The 14,998-nt window shown below is 38.1% G+C and overlaps 1 protein-coding gene across 3 annotated transcripts in view; it reads right to left on the reverse strand.

Moving 5' to 3' along the window:
* ABLIM1 (actin binding LIM protein 1) overlaps positions 1-14,998 on the reverse strand; it is a 211,307-nt gene that overhangs the window by 149,583 nt on the left and 46,726 nt on the right. Inside the window, exon 1 of one of the 3 annotated variants that reach the window (XM_074875351.1) lies at positions 12,619-12,758. The exons of 1 other annotated variant lie outside the window; for it this stretch is intronic. In XM_074875351.1, coding sequence (XP_074731452.1) covers positions 12,619-12,658 — 40 coding nt within the window. In that variant the 5' untranslated portion in view covers positions 12,659-12,758. Of the gene's footprint in view, positions 1-12,618; positions 12,759-14,998 lie in introns of those variants that run through there. One more of the 3 variants, XM_074875354.1, reaches the window with a different exon arrangement.

Genomic DNA, 14,998 nt, shown 5'->3' on the forward strand with positions numbered 1-14,998 from the left:
GTCCTGACATTAGTTATGCTGCAGAAGTTAATCCTCAGAAAGCAGAAAGGTGAGCTCTGCAGTAACTTTTTAAACTGTTGCAACATCTGCTACAGCTTGCTGCCTAAATTCTAGAAGAAAACTCGTCCTTCATTGGAGTTTGGATGCACTGGTTTAAGAGTGACTCCCAGTTTTCTGTTGTAGCCATGCTGATTCCAACCTTCCAGCTATATTCACCTACACAGCCGTTACACCAGCTATTGCAATAAATACTAAACTAGTATTATCTGTTCTGTAGCAGTAGTCAGAAGAAACTGCGGTCTTCTCCCACATAATCAAATACTATGCAAGCTGTATAAAGCCTCTATGGATTCCTTTAACTTTCAGTTCGCCCAGAATAGTTACAACTAAGTGATACAGGTGAAAGGGCAGAGCGAAAGCACAAGAGGCTGAATCCACTTTCACCCATGCTGGGATCTGTTCCTGCACTTGGCAGGCACGACTTCTGCAGGTACACCAACTCCAGTGACAGCTTGGGTGGCAGTACAGATCCATGCCCTTTTTCTGCAGTATCTCCACTAAAGAAGCAGTCAGCCTGTGACTGCTGTAGAAGGGTCCAATGTTATTTCAAATAGTGAAGTGCGATCCAGACTCCTTCCGCCACCAAGACACGTCAGATTGGTGGGGGACCACGGGAACAGCTCAGTTTAGACTAGCATTTTGTGACCCTAACATGTCACTGTAGAAGCATCCTGTTTAATTAAAATAAGGTCCTCCTTCCTCTGAGAGAGACTACTCTAATGATGCCCCTTTCCAGCCCTGGCTATTGCTGCATTGTCCGATAACTACAGTCTCAAACACCACATACTAGCTGCTGCTTATAACACAAAGCAATATGACTTTTTGTTAGTGTTTTTTTAAGTACAGCATATGTCTTTAAGAGCCTTCATCCTGTTAATATGTAATATAAGAGGACAAGAAGTAGAAGTGAGCAAAACAAGACCAGGAAGCATCACAATGGCTTCCCGAGTCAGATGAAGGGCTGTTTGGAACAGTTGGCTCCGAGGGTCAGATCCTTGGGTCCAAGGTAAAGGACAAGACCTGAGACAGCCTTGTACAACACACGGTTACCAAGCATTGGGATTTAGCCTTAGCCAGCATCAAAAAGACAGTGGCAATCCCCTACCACTTAAGTCAGGCACTTGGCTGAGTGGAAAAGATTGATTTCTAATATCCTTGCTGAAGAGAAAAGAAAAAGGCAGAAAACACAGAGGCACCACCCTATTCTTATGTTTCTTGAAAGACATTCTCAGGAATCCAGGGTGCCCAACCCAGAATCAGTGTTGAGGAAATTTCCTCTGTATCTGCCAAGTAGCAAAATATTTTTAAACCACTGTCAATTCAAAGCTGTGCCTAACCCAAGTATTCAATGCTGGGGGCTTAAGCCTCCACAGAACAGTTTGAGGTATGGGCACTTTCCAGACTGACAGTTTTCACAAGGGACAAGATAGGAGACAGGAATTAGGCAGACTCGCTATTTTAAATATTTTATCTCATTACCAACTTTATAAATATTTTATTTATAAATATTTTCAGCCATCACAATACCATTTCCTATTCAATCCCCTCTGAATTCACCAAACCAACTGACTTCCTGGATGATACAAATACATATATGTTTCATATCCAAGCAGGAGTAGAGGCTTCTGGACTAATGCTACTAGAACAGAAGTAACAAAAATATTTGACTGCAATCCACGAATAAATTGCACAACAGAACAGCAGGCACTGAATAATTGCAAGACACCAAGGGCTAAAATAATAGTAGAAGAAATAGCCCTCTATCTTCTTGAGCAACACTGAGGATTAAACTAGCCCTTCAGCTAAATAAAAGGCAGAAATGTGTAGTGCACTAATGCTGTCTTTAATTGCTTCTGCCATCAGAATTCAACTTCCTGCAAATGCATTTCAGTGTGGATTTATTCCTGTATTAAAAGCAACAAAAACCCCAACCAAAAAACCAAGAAAGTAAAGTCAATCATACTAGTTCAGCAAAACCTAGCTATAAAGAAAAGGCAAAATAAAAACACACAAACCAAGGTAAAACAAAAAGACAATTTCCTTTTCCCTCATAACCACATTTTTTGCACAGGTACATAGCCCCAAATAATGTTTCATGCATCTGTCCAAGGCAACAGGATTATCTTCTTCTCCCATAGGAGAATTCTCAAAGATATTGAGAGTAAGGAGGAAAAAAAAAAAGGACCTTCACATAAATGAAAAATGAGCAAGCACTATGTCTATTTATACCAAGAAATATAGTTATCCAAGCAATAAAGTAACTAAAACAGCAGGAGAGAGCAAAAAATCATTCTAACATTCAAGTTCACACACACAACACAAACCAAAAGCTTTCTACTTGTGGTAAAATTACTCCACAGATGCAGCTTTTTCACCTGACACATACAATTTACTTACTCAAGACTGCAGGTTGACGTAAAAACACTCAGCTATTTACTGTAAACTTGAGGAAACACTTCATCCACATAACGGAGACCAAAAAATCCACATGAACATCTTTTAATTTCTTTACCTAAATGTCCAAAACAGGCAGTCATCTTCTGGGCATACTGACACAAGCCATTTTCACTGTAGGGTTCCTCACCAAGGACCTGTTCACTCATTGCTTCAGAAGGAGCTGCCTTTCTCTGCAAAGTCAACCAACTACTGCTTGCTTGAGACTGATAAGATAACAGAGCTTCCTCTTCCAATTTATCTCCATTAATAATTCAGGTACTACATAAAATTTGCTGAGCATTAAAAACCGGTAGTGCAAAGCTACTTTGTGGCTTTTGAAGTAATCATGTTCTAGTCCTTAAGAAGTATCTCAGCTTATTATATTCCAATAGTTTACAGAAAATATTTTCAAATTGCAACAAAATCCTTTCCCTTGCTGCATAAGGGGAAATATTGTTGGGATTATGCTCAGATCTGTGAGACATTTAAAATATTCACCCAGCTCAAACCAGAAACAGAATTACCACCACTACAGAAATGTGTTATAAAATACTCCAGCAAGTAGACACATCTGCTGCTATAAGAGCACCACTTCTCAATGCAATATATCTTCTGGTCACTAAAACTAAAAAAAGAGCCCAGGTACTAACATCATCATATTTTCTGGTACTTGCTAGCACAATGTATTTCAGAAGAACCAAGGCACCACAACCAGGAGCAACAGAGAGAGGGTACTTTCTCAGCTCACTCACTAGAGCATGAAGCCCATCTCATCTTGTTATCTTGGCTGAGAAGAAAATATACAAGAACTGACTCAGCAGTCCTGCTCTAGGCCACACATACCTGTGTCTGTTCTGCTCTTCAGAGACAAAGGCAGAGCACTATCAGACTAACTATGGAGAAAGAGCATAAGAAAATCCACTACAAATCACACAACCAATGACACCTACTTAGCTAAATACCTGCAGAATGGCTTTGGCTATACTCTCTTGACTCAGGTGACCATTACAGGTGAAGAACAGGTGTTCCTCATAAACAAATATGCTCCTTGTCCATCGCACTTGTTTTTTCTCCATTCGGTTAACTTTACTTCTTCCTTACTAAGATCATATCCACTCATGAAAAAGTATTTAGTAGAGATCATATGACTGCTAATGTCCATATTAAGCACTGTTACTACGAGGTAGACACTTTAAAAAGAGACCTGTGCTAGTAAATCTAGATGTAAATTTTACAACAGATTGAAAAGCCTAGTTATTAATATTTAATATTACTTCAAAAATCTATTGTCTATAAAAGCATAAGATACATTTAAAAAAGAACTCAGGAGCATTGGTATCTTTTATTGTGCTAAAGGCTATGAAGGATCCACATAGATATCAATTTTACAGTCCTCAGGTCTCTACCGAGTTAGTTTACTAGTCTCAACCCATAGAAGTTTCTATAAGGTAAACTATACTACTGCCTCTGGCAGGAGGAACATAAAGACCACAAAGCCACAGGGCATCTCTATACTGGCAAAAAAAGAGTGGCTTACCGGAAAGGGCTAACTCGGGTTAAAGTGATATCAAAGGTAAAATGATTTCTCTGCTGAGTGCCTCAATTAAGCAGAAGTCTCCCATATAGGCTTGTTATCAAGCTGCCAAGTCAAGATTTTTTCTTCACTGCTATTATGACTGACATTCAACTAATCATTAGCCAAACTCCATCCAAAACACCTGTTTTTGCAGCACACACATGAAAACCACAGTACTGACAGCAGCAAGTTCAAGTCTGAATAGGATGAAGCTACATTTCTATCATCTTATACTGCATCAAACATTAACTCTTTGAAAACACATCTGGGGATCTCTTGAGGTGGCACCCTGCAAATTGGATCTCAGTTTTATACATTAACAGCAAGATCTGCATGCACAAACTATTTTGTTTAACTAGTTCAGAAATAAGAAAGCAAATGTTATTTTATGTATTGATTTCTTCTTGGTGTTCATTCCAAAACATACATGAAACATTGCTTTGCCCTTTATTCTGTCACAGTTTGAAACCAAGAAAAAACACAAGAGAAAACACAACAACATTTCTATCTCAGGCTTAACTAAGACCACATGGTGATAATTTCCTTTCCCAACTGATGACATTTGCAAAATCTTTCAGCTGAATTAAAGCATTGTGCTCAGCTTCCTGTTATCAACTATGTATGATAACTTTCATGGCACATGAGCCTTTGATAACAAAAGACCAGCTTTGCAGTGCATTGTAAAGCTGGACAGGCAGCATAACAAGCACTTGGGAATGCTTTTCCCTTTGCTGTACATTCAGAAATTGAATCTGACTCACTTCCCTAAACCCCAGCATCCACCAAGTTTATCCTTCAGTGAAGCAGTGCACATAAAGATTAAACAAACAAAAATATCTAAACAATGTACTTGAGATTACATCTAATCATCTTTTTCTTGGACAAAAAAAGAGAGAGCAACACCAGCCACTTACCATCATGTGCAATTATTAGTTGGGCTGAAATAGTACACAAAAAAAATCAATCACTAAATGAAATATTTAAATGACATTAGGGGAAAAAAACTCAATCATGTCAGTTAGCAAAGTACTGTCTACTACCTCTGGAAGCCTTAAACATTCCTTTCAAGCATCAGGTATTGGCCACTGTCAGGGATCAGACACACCTCCACTGGAAATGAAAGAATGGTTTAAATCAATTTCATAACGAAATCGTTTCTATCTTGGATAATTCACTTCCACTAAGAATACTGCAAATAAATAAACATAAATTGTTTTTAAAAAGCATCTATTAAGCTTATCTAAAATTAAGAAACAAAACTCTGTAGAACTTCAATTTCTCTAACACAAAATACTAACTCTTTCTACATTACTGTTCCATGACACTTGGAAAAAAAAATTCCCAACTTTCACTTTTCTTATAATTCCCAAACTCACCAATTAAAAAATTTTTAAAATCTACCAAAAGATTTCTCAAATGATTTTTCCACCTCCTGCAGGAAACTGGTATCTGTGAAGGTTATCCAGTTTTATTTTAAAAATTATTTCTTCTACCAGGTTTAAAGCTAAAGCAGAGACAGACAACTAAATCCCCAACCTGTGATATAAAATGGGCAGTGTCTAAATTCATATATTCAGACCTGGACCTCAATCTGCCAAAGAAACCAAACTAAGTGGCTTCATCACTCCCTTTCCGTCATTTGATCTTCATGCAAACTGAAATCTGCAATCAACTCTGGTTACAGCTGTACTTTAACAAAACAAGACAAAAAACTACATCTACTGAATCTTGAAGTGTCCATGCTTTCTAACACCTATGCCTAAAGGCATTTTTTCACCGAGGTCTCCATTCCATTTACCACTGTGCACTGTTCATGGCTGGCTACTGCCACTACCCAGAAATGAAGTGCAATTTCCGTGACACTGCACCTGTAATGCTGATTTATTTTTCTGTTAATAGCCAAAGGCCTCAGGTATGATGCTACATTAAGACAAGTACGGATGAAGAATGTCACCAACATCCAGATGAATTACTGCCATATCTAGAATAGCTACAGAGATCCTATTCTACTCTATTTAAATAAGCAGCAAAACTATTTGCTGAAATCAATTTTTAGTATTTAATGCCATCACAGCTACCAAGGTATCTGCTTCCACAATCAATTATTCAAATTATTAAAATAGTGAAATTAATAGTAAGAAAGTAAGACTGAAGGGCTGGAATGCTAACCTGGGATTTGAGAAACATGAAGCCCCTGCTCTCCCACAGATGTGCTGTTCCTCCCCGAGCCATTCCCTTAATCTCTTTCATTGTGTTTCCCCGTATCACTTTCCCTCCTCACAAGGAAATTGTAACAATAGGTATATTAAAGACTGAAGTTTTCAGATTCTATAATAATGGGAAATATAGAAGTACCACAGATGATAACACTAGGGAGTAACTGGTCAGCATTAAAAAAAAGAAGTCATGTACAGCATAGCTGAATGCTTCTCCTTGATCTTAATTACCTTCCAACTTCATTACCATATTTCTTAATGATTTTCCAAAAGATTGCAGCCCTTATTTAATGCTAAGAGTGTTCATTTCCCCTGGAGAATCATGTTACCAGATAAGGCAAACATAACTAATTCTGTAAACCTCTGATCTGAAAATTCTGGTTTTGGCTATTCTGCCCCAAACAAGCAAAATCACTGTTACTCTGGTTGCTGTGACTTTAAGAATGCAGAGTTATGAAGTTATGACAAAAAGCATGATTCAACCAAAGGGTATTTACCTTATTTTATCAATTGCAATGTTTATTTTGGGCTGGTCATGGAAAAAAGAAATCTCTGTCCTCGACTATTTTCAGACACAAAATAACAGTGTGTGCATTAATGGATCGTCTATTGCATTATTACAAGATGAGGTGGCTCAGCATTTTATTTCCTGGCAGCGCAAGGCTAATCTATTGATCTATAATGTCAAGAACACTGCACCATGCATTCTTACAGCAAAACCAATCCTTTTCACTTACACATAGGAAAGAAAACAACCATAATTGCTGACAACTGATGCAATTTTGTAGGGAGGATATAGTGAGAGCTATAGGAAATATAAATATAAAAACTGCTGCACCCCCAAGACTGTATGATTGAACAACTGACTCAACAACACAATTCAAGTGCTTGCCCATCTCAAAGCTTATAAATAATCCCACGCCTTCCATGGGGCTGTGCACTATGCTTGAAGTTAAAGAGCCGCCTAAGCCACTCTAGGGAGTAATTAGTAAAAAGGATCCTGGCAGAAGCTGGCAGCACTTCAGATATTCAGTAGGAAACTGGTTCTTTTTTCTACTCCTCAGCAATGATAGGTATCTTTTATTTAGACAGGTATTTGAGAAGCAAGTAAGTACTGCAGAAAATCATTTAACATTTTTAATTTTCTTCTGTTTACTTGTGATCATTACTGTGTAACAGTTCAGCCTGTAATAGCCTGTAAAGAACACTTGAAGAACAACAATCAAAATAAATAAAAAAATCAAAACTAAATTATATTAGCTAGGGGCCCCAAGAGCTAGAGATGGCTCATTAAAATAGCTCCCCATTGTGTTTCATATTCATTTTGCTTTTCCAGACAATCACAAAGGTAGCTTCAAGCGAGCAAAGACTTTCAAGACAAATGTAATTCCTTTAATCAGACTTTTTTCTTTACGTTTCCTTTCTTGAACTTTGACATTTTTCTTCCAGCTGAGAGGAGAAACTCTGTAACATTCTCTTCGCAATGTAGACTTCATAGTAACTGAGACAGAAATAAGTTGGGAAGTAAAGAGATCAAAGTTGAAAGCTCACTGTTCTCTCAATCCTCACATTTAGTTCTTGTACCTTTATAGAGAGTGATGTGTACAAGCATGACATCAAAGAAAGCACCACTCCTCATTATGTATTAAAATAAACTGGATATTATTATACTCTCTCTTCTGACAAGTCACATGATTACAGAAATATACACAGCAACTTTACTCAAACGCTGAACAAATAATTCTATTAGAAGAAAGTCTTCTCTAGGTCACTGCAGGACTTCCTGAACATCTTGGTTTAACAACCCCCATTCTCTCCTAACAGCGGATCTTCTACTGTAGATGTAGAACCAGCACACATGATCATAAGAACAATCAAGTATTTCTCTTGCTGCATCAAACTCTCAAGGTCTCCAACATCACAGCCATTCTTGGAGCATGGCATAACTCTAAAAGGATAACTTTTGCAGTCATACTGCCCCCTCCTAGCTTCAGTAAAGCCCTAAAAGCGATTCTTTCTTTGTACTATAAGGACTAATTTAAGTACCTACCAGAATCCAGTACAAACTTTTTGTCAATGTCCATCAAAACTAAGAATAGGAGGTTACCTTTCTAGACAATGGAAAGTATGGCACTGCTACAGGATGCCAGAAATGACATCAGATCAGTCCGTCCACTGCCAACATTCCTACTAAAAGCAGCTTTAAATACGCTGTGTTGGCTAATCTTTGTTTTGTAATTAAATAAATCCTACAGCACTGTTGAACCCTTCCTCTTGTGGTCAGCACTATCTTCTGGTTAAATCAGCTGCACACACAAACACAAGCGATGAAGAGCCATGTTAAAAACCAAGAAACTGTTAGTTAAGCAAAACTATGATTCCACGAACAGCTCACTTCTCACACAGGAATCACATTCTGTGCAGGCATAAATGAGGCGTGGACACATCTGAAAATATATTGATGGGGCAGACAAAAGACTCAGAATGTAGTTCAACTTATTCATAATAGGAAATGACAACATACCATATAACTACTAGTATTTGATAAACTGAGGTTTTGGTCCTCTTGGGTATCCCATGGTCTCATTTTGCTTGTTTTTTCTTGATAGTGAAGAAGAATCTACTGAAATAAGCTCTGTCATCTGGCACCAAAAGGCAAAGCAACAGTCAGAGAAACACACCAAACTTCCAAAGCTGACAGGACATTAAAAAGGAGAAACATGTCCTTGACTTGACGAGAGATACATCTGGGTTTGTTCTTTACCAGTGCCACTCAACACAGAACAGGCCTTATGATATTTCCCTGACATGTACAACGTTGTGAAGCTGTGCCTATCAAATCCTATGACAGTTATTCAAAGACAGTACTAAATCTAGAGTCTTGATCCTGCAGTGGAAGTAGAGGGCATTCGGCATCAAGCAACTACAGTTTTGGAACAGAAGGTACAAAATAAGATTTTACAATACTGGCAAAAACTGTTCCAGTGGTATCATAAACTATGGGATTGGTAAATGAGTCAAGTGGAATAGCTACAAAGAATCTGAGATCACTATGTCAACTGCTTGATTGATATTTACCATATTATATTTGCAACAACAATTTACAGCAGTATTTCTTCAGTAGGAACTTCTTGATCTTATCCTGTCACGGCTTGACCAAATCCCATCTGTTGAGGTTATTTGGTTTTGCCAGTTAAGGTCGTGTGTGTTGTGGGATATTAACAAAAGTAGTTTTTCCAGCAGGTGAACTTTAAACAAAAGTGGGGGGTTTTAATTATTTTTAAATAAATTGTAACTAAAACGTAATGTAAAGTCAAAATGGCCCTAGCCATCTTTGAGAGAGAATTTGCTGATGCATTCTTAGTTGTCATCACAGAGTCTCTACACTTCCTAGTACTTAAAATACATTAAATGGTGCATCTAGACAGTTACTCCACAACGGGAAGTCTGATTCTTCCATTTATGTAGAGTGCAAACAACTATTACTAGTGCATACCAGGAGGTTGGTTTGTCTGGGTTTTTTTAAGTGTAAGCACTCCCTCAGCCTAGAGCAAAGCTTAGTTTTCTTTCATTTGTGTTGACATTACTACTGTTTAATATACAGATTTACCGCTCACACAAATCATGACCAGAAAAAAAAAAAAACCTTTTCCATGCAGTTCAGCTTCAACATCCTTTTTGGTATCAACACTCTACACATCTTCAATTTTTTGGTACGAGTTTTGCCCTGGTATGATTTAGGAATAGTTCTGCAAGTGAGAATAGCAAAACAACAATTAAAGAAAGTAGGTAAGCCAGCCAACCTGTCAGGCTGTGCTAATGAAAACTGATTGATGAACTACTTCTAGCAGCACTAAGCAATATTTTCAGATGAATCAGTTAAAACAGGTGCTGATCACCACACGGTTTATCAGTAGAGAACCTTATGTTATAAACATATGTTGTGCATATTTTCAGACTGAAACTAGTTGGTGGCTTCCAGTTATTTCCTTTCTAACTATGAATTAATTACAAGAGAATGCATTATTTTGTAGTGGGTTTCTGATTGTTTTGAGTTTCTTTCCCATACTTATGCTTTCTTTGGAATTCAAACACTCCCAGTACTTTTCCTATAATCAATTTATTGATTCTGAAGAAGCAAAAAATTTCATTTCTCCAGCTGCTTACAGGATTATCATCAAAAGGTCAGGCCTTACAACTCAAAATAGACAGCTGACAAAAAGAATCAGTAGATCATTTTTTCAAAATGTGAAAGCCGGTACATGAAACTGATGAAAAGCGAAAGTAAAAGAAAACAATCTGTTTTCATTACCCACTTTAAAGAACAGGCAAACAATTATCCCCAAAGCATCTCTCTGTGTATTACATTTCAAAAGGGCTAGACTCTCAACCTCCTCCTATTGCTAGGGAAGAGAAAGTGCAAACACCTACAGAGCAGCAGGGAGAAGTAATCAATCTTCTTTCCTCTGCTTTACCAGCGTGGCAGTCAGGTGTTTATCTCCTAGGACCCAGCAGAGAGAAGAGATTTCCATATCCACACAAGATGTCACCTGCACTAGCCAAAGGAATCAGATATATAAGCAAGACTTCCCCAATTCTCAGTATATCTGGTCAGGAACAGAGAACCAGATATTCAGCCCAAGCTCACTATAATGAATCCCCACAGGACCTGGGCAAGTGTTCATTTGATCAGTGTGTTCACATAATGATATGGTAGTTTCCCACATCACAACAATATAGAAACAGCTGAATTTAACCAAATTGTATTGTACTTCTGTGGAGATTAATTTATATTAATGTAATAACTCCAAAATAGTATTTTAAAAATAAAATAGTAAAAAAATAAGGAAGGAAAAAGAAGTAATTTTGCACGCCTAATTCAGCACATATTGAGAAAAAAACAGAAATAGAACTGTTATATCTAGTTCAACATTAAGTTAAGTGTTTGGCCTACAAAGACTAATTAGCAATGGAAAAAATATTTTTTTGTTATAAACTGTTGGTAAAGAGTCTGGGTTGTAATTTTTTTTTAAAAGGTGAAGCGATACTTTTCATAAAGTACACAATTAATATGTCTACCTGCACATTTTTTAAGGTCCAGACCCATAAAGATAGATGTGTGAGACGCTATTATAAAGTGATAAATATTCAATTACAGAATGCAAAGAAAAAATAAGACTTTACTTCTTTCAGCTCTAACCCCTTAAGTCAAATCAGTACCCCAAAGGTTTATTTATCTGTCCAAGCATAACAGAGAAAGCAACTACCCACACTTGAGTTACCAAGAAAGCTAGATGTATCTTTTTATAGTTATGTCTCTTCCCCCGCCTTTTTCTAAGATTGTGGTATAAAAAAAGAGAAATGTTTACTAAGCAAAGTAAGATTTGCATGCCTCTTGGATGCAAAGAGTATCCACTTTGTATTACTTTGTTGTAACTTACCACCAAAACTGTGCTGAATGTGCTTTTGGTGTTTAGAAGCGAAGTGCTTTGACTCTCACCTCCTAGTAACTCCTTGCAGGTTGCTACACGCTGGCATTCTGTACTGCACAGTCATACCTGCAGCACCTTTGAACAAGGAAAAAGTACCGCTCACCAGCAACAGCTGCTCAACATCCTGCTGCCTGCTTCTCTGTGCAAAAGCAAACAGAAGTGACAGATGGGTGCAGGACAGCCAAGAACTTGTAGGTGTGCTCAGTCAGTAAGTCACAGACTGTACAACAATGTTTCCTCAGGTTAAATTCCAAGGAAAGCTGCCCTCAATCGCACCTTATAACAGATTAGTTATCAGCTTTTCATTCAAAGCATTAACAATGCTTTGAACTTTTATGCCACCTTTCACTACAAAACTCTAAAACCTCTTTATACAGAACCTACCCCACAGCGATAGCATGCTGTCATGATCTTTACCTAGAAGACAGACAAACTGCAAAACAGAGCAGTGAAGTATCTCTCACAAAAATACACATGGAGTCAGAGCTGTATAACAAGCCTGTTTAATTCCACCAAGTTGTGCTCTGCTCCTTATATTAAAAAATCTAGTCCAGGGGAGAAACACATGGGTGCATGCACACACTGTTCAGCCACATAACAAAGTCCACTGTTCATAAAATACACCAGGCTGGGAAGGTGTTTAACTGTTAAATCAGTAAAGAAAACCAAACTAAAATAAAGAAATTGCTCTATCAACAAAAATCCCTATTTCAGTCCAGTAGAACTTCCTCAGCCTGTTTTGCTTCTGTAAATTCAAGAACTAATGTCCTGTGGATGGTTTAACCTATGTAGTTTACCAATAAAGATTTATATTGCAGAGCTATAGCCCAGGACAAACCTTTGCCGTTTGCGGAGCTCTGATGTATTTCTAGTTCCATTTGTGCTCTGAAGCAGTAATGTTTCTGCACCTCAAAAGCTACAGCCTTTCAGAGTACTGATGACAAGCTGGAGGAACAACCAAGATCCTTCAGAGGTGGCTCACTCTATGGCTTTACTCCTAGTATTTCCTGGGTTAAACAGTACTAAAGGGAGGGGCCCGAGCAAAATAGGTGTGTCTGTGTTCCCAAACAGTTTAAAGGAAGAGTGAGTATTTTCCTCTAGCTATCCCATTAGTCATCAGGACCATGGTTGCTTGTCTTTCAAACAGTGACATGTTCCAATGTATTGACCATCTCAAAACAGCTGATACTATTGATAACTTTCTTTTTCATACAAAAGGATTCTAATCAGCCTCAAAGGTTGACTGCAAACAAACTTGATTTTGTCCTGAGACTTTCCTTCTACTTTACTCCATGTCTCTTCTCCACTCTGCTGCTTTTCTTTTATGGATATATAGCACCTAATCAAAAGAGTAAGAGCCTGTGGAAGATGGGAACCAAAGAAACACTGCTACCACTTTCCACACACACTTACAGCAGGGAAAGCCAAAGTCCCAGGCATCTTCCCTAGGTTCCCACAACACCCCACCCGGAGATGGGCAATTAGACTGACTCTGAGTGTAGACTTCCAGGCATTTCCTTCTACGCAGTTGTACGTATCCAGAGACAAACTGTTCCATGAACAGCTGATTTAATGAATCTTTTTTTTCTGACAGATTTGTGTCCAACATCCTCAACACCCATAGGGTTTGCATTACTTCCATGTAACATCCTCTTGGCAATACCATTCCCAGAAATACTTTCAGTTCCTTTCCATTTGTCTGCTTTCCTGGTTCCTCTCCATGTCTGTTAAATCTATCCCCAGAACCTTTACGCTGTCTTCCTTTTAACTGCTTCAATATCTTCAATTTCCACCCATACCTTCTAAACAGTACACTCTCTTCTTTCACCTTTCTCCTGTATCCCAACTACTGTTTAGTATCTTTAAGTTCTGTTTCCCTGAAAGGAGAGAGGGAAAACCAACAGAGCAGTTGTATAACCCTCCTGTCCTAGGAAATGAGACCGAAAAGCAACTAATGGTGCAGAAGCTGAAAACTTGCAACCCAAAGCCCTCTCTAGAAGACACTTACTGTACACTCTACATTATTATGGACTGAGAGGTGCTGCTGTAACAAGAATCCCATTTTATCCCTAAGATTTCACTTAGGCAACAGAAAAACACTATTTCTCCTCTAAACATGTATGAAAAGATGCCAGGAACATACAAAAACTTTCAGATTCCTGGGTGGGAACTGCTAAATCCAACTAAATTTTGGCCAACTACTTTTAATTCCCTGCTTCAAACACTAAATCCTGAATTTCCTGAACTCTTGACTTCATTTTCCCCACAATGAAGTGTCATCGTCTCAGCTAGCTTGTTAAAAATACACACTCATGCAGATGCACAGACAAATATAAACACAGGCACAGAATCTGGTCTCTCTACCTTTATTCTCAGACTGGCATGCTTCTCCTCTGGCTTTATACATTTTATTTGCTGCCAAATTAAGTGGAGTGCAGGACAGGGCGTTCACTCCATTTGGACTTTAACGTGCCTGACTGAAAAGGATTAGTTCATCAGAAACACTGCTTTCTCTCTGCGCCCATTCTTCTTTTTAATAATAAAAGCACTCCACACTTTAATTACCACTACTAACTACTCTGATGTGGTAAATGGATAGAATTATTCCTGTTCTACAGAGAAAAAAATTAAAGCACTACATTCCCAGGAAGTGCTGACCACTAGCATTTAGTTATTTTATTTACTCTGCTCCTAGATACAACTGTGTATTGTGTACCCATCTCAGATACAATGGTGAAGAGCAGCTCTATGGGTCCAGAAATTAGTTCTTCTGTCCTCATTAAAAGCCAGGTTCCTGGTGTGTGTAGTGTGACTTCTGCAGCTAACCACATTTATATCTTTTTTGTTTAGGTGAAGAGATGAAAGCGAAGGAAGATGAGAATGATTCAATATACATCTACATATTGTACAAGTCATCACGCTCACACAAGCCATGTAGTACTAGTAGCTATAGCATTAGATGCTATATTTGGGACACATATTAACTTAAGTCTTCTATACGGCTATGTATGTACATACACATTGCCTCTGTAATACAGTTGATTATATGCTGATTTTCATTTATGTTACCTTAACTGACCATACCTAGTAGTGTTGTGCACATGTGAGTACAAAGTGATTACTTTTCACACATTGTACTAGTCCCGAGTCTCATCTCAGTAATTTCTGTACACATCTCCTAGCCTCCAGAAACTCTGGAGAATTTGAAATTTGCCAGT

This window comes from Strix uralensis, chromosome 7, assembly GCF_047716275.1.
Source record: "Strix uralensis isolate ZFMK-TIS-50842 chromosome 7, bStrUra1, whole genome shotgun sequence".
Lineage (NCBI taxonomy): Eukaryota > Metazoa > Chordata > Aves > Strigiformes > Strigidae > Strix > Strix uralensis.